General features: G+C 36.4%; 1 protein-coding gene across 2 annotated transcripts in view; it reads left to right on the forward strand.

Moving 5' to 3' along the window:
• The window catches only part of LOC139984246 (solute carrier family 12 member 8-like), a 57714-nt gene extending 48443 nt beyond the window's left edge, over positions 1-9271 (forward strand). Inside the window, exons 11-12 of one of the 2 annotated variants that reach the window (XR_011798987.1) lie at positions 3522-4811; positions 5225-9271. Coding sequence is in view for 1 of the 2 variants with exons in the window: in XM_071998071.1 (XP_071854172.1) it covers positions 3522-3675 (154 nt within the window). In the remaining variant the exon portion in view is untranslated. Of the gene's footprint in view, positions 1-3521 lie in introns of both variants that reach the window. The other variant, XM_071998071.1, reaches the window with a different exon arrangement.
• The last annotated feature ends 1844 nt before the right edge of the window (positions 9272-11115 follow it).

Genomic DNA, 11115 nt, shown 5'->3' on the forward strand with positions numbered 1-11115 from the left:
CAGCACATTTGTTCCTGCGTGGCAATCTCATTAAAAAATCTGTTGAAATTTTTCGAAAAGCTCTTTTCGTTTCCAAGATATACACATTTGGAGTTTTGATAAATTTGGGACACTCGCTAAATATGTGCAAACTATGACGTGGAGTGTTGTACGTGTCATCAAAATTCCTGACTTTAGGCCTTAATACGTTAACCCCTAATGATGATGTAGCCCCAAACAATGACGTGGAGTGTTGGGCTCATCAAAATTCCATTACTTTAGGCCATAATATGTTAACCCCTAATTATAAGCCCACATATATCATTTGAATAATGGGATGTACATCTTTTCAAAGAAGACCGTAAACTAGTAATAAGAAATCCCCTTAGGCCCACAAACCTGTGTTCAGTGTCCTAGCAACGAAGTTTGTAAACACAAAGGAATAACATAACAGAATATTAGGCATTCACTCCTTTTACATCATCCAAATGTGCATAATTAGGTAACGCTTATGCATAGATAATTAAAACTAGAATTAGGGTAAGACTTGTAAAATGGTCAATCTTTGATGGATTTTGGTGGGAGTTGCAGCTTTTTTCATGATTTCTAATGCATTGTAGAGTGAAAAGGACACTGTTGTTCACAGAGATCAGAAGACCTTTAAGAAATTTGCACCAAGATAAAATTTAAGTTGTAATAGGACGACTCTAGGGAAGTATTTTAGTATCTATATAGTCCAGGATAATCTCGGCTCCTCAGTGCGGGCCTAAATGTTAATACGTTGGTATATAAATTATAATAACTCAATCAAACCATGAGTGACAGAACACCCCCCTTGGAGGACATTCAACACTGTCTGTCCTTGACATAATTGTTAATAACATTGTTAACCTGTGATTTGAGGTCCGAAATTTGGTTTTCCCATTTGAGTTTTGTGTTGCATCTGAGGAAATGACCTATTAACAGTCTGTATGTTTGACTAGTTAGTAGTCTGTGTCTTAGACTTCGTAGTCCAGTCACTTTTAATTGCTATGTTTGGATGCTTATAATCAGTCATTTCTCAAAAGTGTCATAGAATTACAACCTGCACTGATAGCAGTAATTTTTTTTTCGGTCGATGACGAAAATCAAACTTTTGGCTGAACGTGATCCTTTAAAGACAAAAAATGATGAACACGTTATTCTGCGCTGCATTACCTGTATCTCGTATGGAGAAAGATAAACACCACATGGCCATAATTCAGTTATTAAAGATTGACCCCAAATATGCCAGGAAGTTGAGTATTGTTTGGTCATCCACGTTCAAGCTAAATGCTAAACAGTTAACACCTTGTCCTTGCTAAATAATTATGTTACTTTATTGAAGAGGCTAAGACATCTGGAATTATGTTATAAACTTGTCTTTAAGTAGTATATAATTTACTGACAACTTCCAGTAAGACTAGAGAGATATTTGAAGGTTTTGTTTTTGTGTGTGCAAACAGCTGTAATAGAGGTTTGCCAAATTCTATATAAAAAAAATTGGATGCTAAATTTGAAAGGGATGGGGAGGGGTGGGCAGGGGTTGGTAGCTAGCTAGGGGAGGAGGAGACAGAGAGGTATCCATTCATCCACTAGAGACTAGTAAAACTATTGAGATAGCTTTTAGACTAACTTGCAGTAATCCTGCAGGTATATGAAATTATGAGACTGTCACTGAGGGGGATGACAGGAAGGTGGGGGAAGGGGTATATTTGTAAGTTAAGTCGTCATTAAATCAGTTAATTGTTAGAGTACGTCTCTGATCAGTTACAATTTCTTTCAGACTCCATTGTGTTCTCATTACTAAGTTTTGTTTCATTTTTATAAGTGCAACTATCAAACTAGGCACCTTGTCAAGATGTACTGTAATGCAGTTCTGTTGTTAGAAACTTGCAAAAATCACCCCTGAAAGGCTGAATCAAAATCAAACAATAGAGATAATTATCTCTACCGACCTACAGTGTCCATTGTGTGCAGCCTGGCTGCAGTGAAGCTGCAGCCTGGCTGCAATGATGCTGCAGCCTGGCTGCGGTGATGCTGCAGCCTAGCTGCAATGATGCTGCAGCCTGGCTGCGGTGATGCTGCAGTCTGGCTGTGGTGATGCTGAAGCCTGGCTACGGTGATGCTGCAGCCTGGCTGCAGTGATGCTGCAGCCAGGCTGCAGTAAATGCTGCAGCCTGGCTGCCCCCAGGGTCATACTTTTGAAACTGTGCCTAAAGGATTTTTCGTCTTCATGAAGGACTGACTGCATTGTAGAATAACCTTCTCAATACAGTAGCTAATCATATTTTCAGTAGTTTGATATGTGAAAAAATCAACAGTTATTTACGATATTCTACCTGGTTTACTTGCATGGTCACAATTATCTCGAAGATTTTTGGATGAACAAAAATCTCTCCAGCAAAATCAATCAGTTATTAGGTGTAAAATGTGGTAAGTCAAAGGTCAATAATTACACTGTCTTCGAATATGATGATTAACTAATTATCTACTTGCTCTTTTTATGAATGTGTAATAATTTGAATGAAAGATGAAATATAATATATATCAAAATTTACATTCCGGTTGTCGTGAGTTTTATTATTTTTAAAATATTCAAGGCTACAATGATTTGCCCACGAATAAGCTAGAGAGTGCTAGAAAAAATATATAAATTATATTAAAATATATTATATTCAAATTCCAATGAGCATTTTCTACAGAGCCTACAGAGGGAAGTCCAGGGAAGTGGTTTGACAAGTTTAACAATATTTAGAAATTTTCAATTTTGAAGGTATAATGTTGATGTCCCTTGTAAGTCAATTTAAGTTATTTTAACAGCCAATCGGAATGGTTTTTTGGAGGAGATGGCATTCGGGCCATAGCGGTGACAACAACGGGTGGGAGACGGGTGTGAACTAACACTTCTCAATGTCTGCCCATAATTTAGCGAGTCTGATCTCGTATAGAGAATGACCTCATTCAAACCATTTTCACAATTTGAGCTCAACTTGGAGGGAGTCATAATGAATTTTTTAAAAGTACTTTATTGTCAACAGGTACTTCTGTGTCACTTCTTCCCATTGTAATCAAGCAGGTAAATCTGTACCATTGCAATCAGTTATTCAACAGTGGCATGACCTAGAGGTTATAGTGGGTCTAGAGTACCTCCCCCCCAACAAACCCCCCCCACCCAAACAAAATGAGATATTGACTATACTACCCACTCCCACCAGCTTCCTGTTTCACCTCTACCCCATTCATCTAAAGGTCTGGAGGTTAATTAGTTGCTTATTGGTTTTGATGAATATCGTAACCTTTGCATTCATGATGGTTTTATTGTACTACCTTTAACCTTCTTTAGAAAACGACTGAGCCCATCATTATTAATTGGATAGTCCATTACATTAAATTGATCATAATGTTCCACCTACTCTCCCAAACCCCCTCCCCACCCCCCACATTCATCCCATCCCTTTCCTCTCACTGTAATGATCTAATGTTCCTCCATTTTATTCGTTTGTAATATTCTGTCTCTACAGGGGTCCTCCACCAAAGTCCGAGATGGTGGTCAACTCGCAGAGTGTAGCGCCCAACTACACCACAGAGCAACTGACGGAGGATAACGATGATTTTGCCAACAGAGGGCGCTATCACCAGTCTCAGATAAACCAAACTTCCCTCGGGGATTATTAAGAAAAAAGGTCACCACTCACGATATATTTGATTTGGCGTAGGATTTGATGTATCTTTAGTTGTTGTTTTATCCACAGTCGAAATTAGCGGCATGAATATTTAACCGTAAAAACCGACCGTTACCGTGCACGGTTTTGAAATGTTTGCAATTAGCGACGAAATTGGTCACAGTTCCTTTGCTCGAGGGTGAAAGGAAAGGTGAGGTAGCCGAAAGAATCTTTATCCACCGTCCTTTGCAAGTTAACCAATAAAAATATCACTTTTGATTTGTACGACGATCGAGAAATCGGCAGTACTGTATCGGAACAACCATACGTATTATTATAATAGTTGGTAGGTTCTGGTTTTTAAGTGCATGAAGGGATCTCTTCATAACTGCATCTCTGGAGTTTACTATTCAGAATAAGTAGTGACCAGAAACTTCCCCAAGCCTGCAGAGAATACAACTTTGACAAATATGTACAACTGTCAGGTTGTAATTTGCACTTTTAATTGCCATAAGTTAATTAATTCAAGAGTTGTGTGTTTTCACATCACTCTTGGGTCAGTCACGACTTGCTGATATCAAAGTGCAATTTATAGTTTGAGAAATCATTCAGAAATATTTTTTTCTTCAACCTCTGCAGGTTAATGTTACAATTGCATATGATTTACAAAAATGGGTGCATAGGTCACCCATAGTAATATATGAAATTATAAGAATATATTTTAAGAATATAACGATAAAAAAGTATGATCATTGAAGAATCTCGTTATGCATGGATGTAATTAATGATGGCGACATGCCAAAAAGACACCAATCTCTACAGAACTGCTGGAGATTCATGCTTCAGTCAGGTCCTCTCTGTACCATGCACATGTCCGTTGTGGCTGTACAGCTTACACATATCCATGTCATATTGCATAGCCTGGTTGTATCCTGGATTTCCAATTATAACCAGTGTCAGCAGATGCCATCATTAATATTTTACTTGGATGCAGCTCTGTATCATGCACAGGTCTGAGTAGGCTGTACAGCTTACACATATCCATGTCATTTGCATAGCCTGGTTGTATCCTGGATTTACAATTATAACCAGTGTCAGCAGATGCCATCGTTAATATTTTACTTGGATGCAGCTCTGTACCATGCACAGGTCTGAGTAGGCTGTACAGCTTACACATATCCATGTCATTTGCATAGCCTGGTTGTATCCTGGATTTACAGTTATACCAGTGTCAGCAGATGCCATCGTTAATATTTTACTTGGGTGTAGCTCTGTATCATGCACAGGTCTGAGTAGGCTGTACAGCTAATACACATATCCATGTCATTTGCATAGCCTGGTTGTATCCTGGATTTACAGTTATACCAGTGTCAGCAGATGCCATCATTAATATTTTACTTGGGTGCAGCTCTGTATCATGCACAGGTCTGAGTAGGCTGTACAGCTTACACGTATCCATGTCGTTTGCATAGCCTGGTTGTATCCTGGATTTACAGTTATACCAGTGTCAGCAGATGCCATCGTTAATATTTTACTTGGGTGCAGCTCTGTATCATGCACAGGTCTGAGTAGGCTGTACAGCCTCTTACATATATGTCCATGGTCTCAAAGAAAATGCAACATCCCCCATTAATCCCCTTTTCATAGTTCCTTTGTTTTGTTTTGTTTTAGATAGAGCTTGAAATTCAAATAATATTAGAATGTATGTACACTATATTGGCCTGTATTCTTCCACAATTAAAGTAAAAATTACAGTTTTTGCTATGCAATATACACACAAATTCCTGCAGGGCACACAGTTATAGACATTTCAAAGATGTTATTAATGTACTAAGCAAATTTTGTCTTCATGTTGCTATGGAGATTTTAAATTCTCTTGAGATCCCGTCCATTGTCTTGTAGGTCCTGTTGTGTAGAGGGTGGGTGGGGGGGGGGGGGTGGCTCATTTGTATCCATGGGTAATATCAAAAAAGTGATTTCATGTTTTGTGTGTTCATAGATAGATCTTTGCACCGCAGGTTGTGATGTTTGCACCATAGGTCGTGATGTTTGCACTGCAGGCTGCAATTGTTGCACCACATGTTGCGATGTTGGCACAGCAGGCTCCGATGTTTGCACCACAGGTTGTGATGTTTACACTGCAGGCTGCAATTGTTGCACCACATGTTGTGATGTTTGCACTGCAGGCTGCAATTGTTGCACCACATGTTGTGATCTTTGCACAGCAGGCTACGATGTTTGCACCACAGGTTGTGATGTTTGCACCACATGTTGTGAGTTCAGATACATTATTGTGTTATTATTTATTGAAACTTTGGCAGAATTCCAGCGACATAAGTTGTGTTTTAAACTAATGTTCTACTCCTGTTAAAAACAATGTGCAAATGCAAGGCACCGGATTATTACCACAAAGTCCTTTTGGTTGGTTGCTGAGCTGTGTGTATTGAAGTGAGATAATGTATAAACAGATTTAAGTCTTAGTGAGTCGCTGTTTACCCAGGTTGTCGTAATTATTGAGGCAAATGTCAAATGTATTATTGATACCTGTAGAGTCGAATACCTAAAGTATGTTATAGTCCAGGTCTAAATTCCCATTTTTTTTCTATTATTTTCGGCAAAAAACAAATGTAGAAGGAGATCTCAAATTAATAACAAACAATTTGTTTGAAGGGAAATAAATATTTTGAAGCTATGCATAATGAAACGGATTTTTAATTCACCTAGACAACTGTGCAAATTGTTGTTGTTGCAAATGCTTTTGCTACTTTTAATCTAGAGTTTTAAAGTTGGATGAAACTTGAAAAAAACTTTCCTTGCTGCGAGCGTTAAAATCTTCAAATTATTCCTTAATATTCCGGGGAGGTTTCAAATTAAAAAATTTCTGCGTGGAAAAAAAAACTGTCAAGTTGGCAACGAACAATAGAAAAGGATGACCATTAGCAACCCTTTCTTGATCCTTCCAGTTTTAAGTTTTTGATAATCTATTGTCTGCCATTTCGAAAGGTCTATAAGATAATGTCAAGAGGATAATGTATTTGATTGCCATTCCAAGGGGAATTATGCAAGAGGAATCACACTGTGATTCATAATCTAAAAATACTACTATTTCACCCAATGGGGGGGGGGGGGGGACAATGGGTACCTCACATGGTTCAGTACAGCCCTAGACATGTCAGTAGGACATTTTCATCATTTTTGGAGAGCTGCCATGAAATAACAGCATTATTTCAATATTTTCTTAATTCTAGTTCCAATTGTATTTTAGTTTTAGTTTTATTATTAATATAATTATAATTTTTTTTTTTTTTTGTGCAATTTTGGGGGCACAAATCCTTGTCATGGTTTTATTAATTTCTTATCTCCTGTCAGATAAATCATTTTAAATTTCTTGTGAAGTACTACTTATGATTGCAAGTTTTTTCAGGAATTAAATAAAATAATTTAATAACAAAAGTACTCAAGATTCAGGGTAGGTGGCGTGAACACAAGGCTCCATTTGAGAAAGTTTTAAACCGCGGACCGCGAAAGGTCGTAATTCATATCAGAATGTATTCCATTTAATTCAACAGAAATCTATATATATTCTCATTTCCTATTCCATATTTATAAAGATTGGATGCATCTTTTTTTTTTATTAAGCCAAGAATTTATGAAATTAGTCTGATTTGTGCAATTTTCTCTTTTTTTATTAATATTTATTTAATATTTTATTTTATTTAAATTCAAGTAATTTTGTGTTTGTGATAAGCTGCAAGTATTCTAATGTAGTAAGGTGATTTTACTCATGCCTCACGATTACTCAAGAGTTTACTCGGCCTGCCGACTCTGGGGTTTTACCGTGAGTCTCTGGGTAATTCCTAATGCAATCACACAATTTAACATGTTCGTATCCCAGCAAAATTTTACTTTTGTATTAACTTTTTGGCAATTACAAATGGACCAAGCATTTGTTTTTTCCTGGCCTGGGGTAATACGAACGTGGAGAAAATCCACCTCGGATTTACAGTTAATTATCTTATAAAATTGCCTAAAATGCACTTAAAAGTTGCGTGGAGCCATATTGTTAGTGCAACAATTTCTATATATGTAGCGTAGAGTATATTGCAGAGGTGATGTGTAAAAAGTGAAAAAATGTTTTTCTATGTTTCTGTTTGTTGGTATCAGTTTATCTTGCTTCAGTTAGATTTTGCCCAATTCTAGCTTTTCTTCCCAGATTTTCTCTCCACATGTTTAGGGATCAAAAGTTGCAAACCTCAATAATTTTGTCAAAGACAGTTTGGCAGGGTCTGTATGATGGACGTAGAATATGGCATCAAACAGATCGGAACGTGAAATATGAAATTCTATTAATTTATCGTAAAATAACCGCATTCTGATAATCCATAGAGTAGATATTTCATGGCAATTTTCATGTACTGTAGCTAGGCCTAGCCAAATTTATGTGAAAATGAATATCGGCGAAAGGACAAGGCCTTAAAGTTGGCCTTTTGTGGGAAGAATTACATAGTTGCTTTTGTATGTAACAATTGACTGGTTAGATGAGTGACTGGAAATATGATGGTGACCTTGTTTGAGATATGTATTTACAACCAGCCATTCTTAAGGAGACACAAACCCAACCATCATTATATGTCTCTGTAATAGAGATAGCTCTCATGAACATAAACCTCCCTCCCCCCATTACCTCAGCCTACTCACCCCACCGTCCACAGCCAGGAGACATGAAGCCATCCATCTAATAGAGACTATATTGTCATGACAAACTTCCTCAAGCAGCCAAGAAAATATCTTACTCCATGTGGGAGACATACAAATTTAGTGTTTCTTCACAAAAGGCTGGAGACTTGATCAAGCCTAAATATGACATCATCGAGCCACCATGTGCTTCCAAGTATTTCAAGTTTTCTTTTATTCATTTACAATGTTTTATTTTCTGCAATGGAGATGGGGTTTGTAAATTCTGGATCTAAACTGTTGAACCTCTTATCATACCTTACTACTACTGATGGCATTGGATTTACCTCAAAAACATGTAAAAGTAAAATAAAATTAAAGGGAAAGGGTTCAGATCCTAGTGGCGCTATAACATCACAGATTTAACTTGAGAGCTTGTAAACTTGCATATCTCCCAAACAGAGTAAAACAAAAATTAAAGTCTCTTATTTGGGGGGGGGGGGGGGGGTTGGGATAGGGGAGTTGCTCTTCATGAAGATCTTCATAATATAAGCCAAACATGACGGTTAGAATAATTGTGTCTCCTTTAAGTTTTGGAAGTGATAGTTTACTTGACGTAAAACCGGTAGTCTCCTCTAATATTGACTGGGGTTGAGAGTGGAATTTTTCAAGTTATTTCATGTTTGTGCCCTGGCTGTACCTCGGGTGACTTTTCTCGAGACGTATCCTAAGTTTGGGCACGACAGCAGTGTGTCTGTTAACTTATGGAAGCTCGTACGGGCCACATTTTGTGTTTGTTGATACATTCCTTGTTTTTATTCCATTTATTTTCATATCCTTTCTAGTTTGATATTGTCAGCTGTGTATTTATGATAATTGTTGTAAATGTTTAGATTATAATGAAATATTATAGTATATTAGAGTAACCTCACAAACTTAAATATGTTCGTCCTGTTATTTGCATATATGTCAGTTTTTTCAGTGATCATGCACCGAAGAAGAGCTAGTTTTGCTCGAAAGCTCTGCAAAAACCAAACAGATTCAGCCTTTCTATAAATGCAGCATAGTTATTTAACAGTTTTTTCCTGTCATTCCTACATATAGATATATGTATATATATATATATATATATATATATATATATATATATATATATATATATATATATATATATATATATAGGTTGAGGCTAGTGGAACACTAGTAGTTGTTACTCAGAGTTTCACGCGTTGAGCAATCATCAGACAACTGGTAGCTTCAAATTTTACTCCTGGAAGCTACCTGCTCAACGCATGAAACTCTGAGTAACAACTACTAGTGTTCCTAGTCTCAACCTATATTTCGCTCTGTCCACCGGACATAGAGCACCCTGCGCCAAGACAGACGCAAATCAACCAACTTTATATATATATATATATATATATATATCTATATATATATATATATATGTAGATATATGCATATATATATATATATATATATACACCTACATAAGTACATATATGAGTTGCCTGATGATCGGTATGCGAGCCGTACCCGTGAAACTCCGAGTAGCAGTATGATGGTATTTTAGTTAAGTATATTATGTGATATTCTAGCTCTGCCTTGGCATAGAGCACTCTTTGTGAATATTGGCCACCATTATATGTGATATATATATATATATATATGTATATATATGTATATGTATATGTGTATGTATATATATATGTATATATATGTATATATATATATATATATATATATATACACACACACACATCTAGATACTTATATCCCTACCCCTATATTAATCATTACACAAGAAACAACACACAATAAAACTGGAGAACTAAAAGCCAATATCATAACAAATTGCAAGTGCTAAGGGAAGCAATAAAAAAGTTACAAATGATTTGTTTATCTGTCTCAAGATTGCAAATAGCTTCCCTCTTAGATTATCAATATAATCTTCACCCTTTTTTCCCCAGGAGGTGGTAATAAAAAATAAGACAGGCATGCAGCCCAGTTAATCATTGTTAAATGTAATAGGATCATTGCAAAACACAAAGAGCATAAATGGAGGTAAATGGAAGTATTTTAGAAAGGAAATTACGTTCAATAAATGTATATCGAAAGTACATTCAAAGGTCATCTTACTGATAGTCAGCCGAGTAATACTTCTATATGATTAATATCTCAATCAACTATTAATATAATACAAGGAATTTTTAATGAGATGCAAATAACATTCCTCATTATTCATTATGCTGATTACTATGTAAGATGGGATTTAAGCCTAGAGCAATGATGATTGGATGCAGTTTGAACTGACATAGATATAATGGTAACATGCATAGAATACTTGTAGCTAGAATCTGTTATATACAAAAAAGTACTCAAAAAGACAAAAAATCACACAGAAAAGTTGAAATCTAAGGCTTGAACCCAACAGGCTTCAGAAATATAGGATTGCATCAAAATTTCTGTATTGCAGGCTCGAGATCTTAATGCGGGTTAGTAACTGAACTAGAAATTGTCAGTTTAGGGAGCATTGATTCAGACAGGTGTCAACTAAATGAATTGCAAGTTACGTCCCAATCCGCCCCTTGTTGTACCAGCTGAATCATATATTTGAGGGGTACATGTGTATCCTCATCAATAGTACAGTAGCTCTCATCTACTATACACAGATGTGAATTCGACACTGGTAGTAGTAATCAAGTCATTAATCTCTATATCAAATGATTTATGGGTTTCATTCTATCGCCCTCTGTATGGAGGAGTTGGTCTTATTTGT

Source organism: Apostichopus japonicus, chromosome 17 (genome assembly GCF_037975245.1).
Source record: "Apostichopus japonicus isolate 1M-3 chromosome 17, ASM3797524v1, whole genome shotgun sequence".
Lineage (NCBI taxonomy): Eukaryota > Metazoa > Echinodermata > Holothuroidea > Aspidochirotida > Stichopodidae > Apostichopus > Apostichopus japonicus.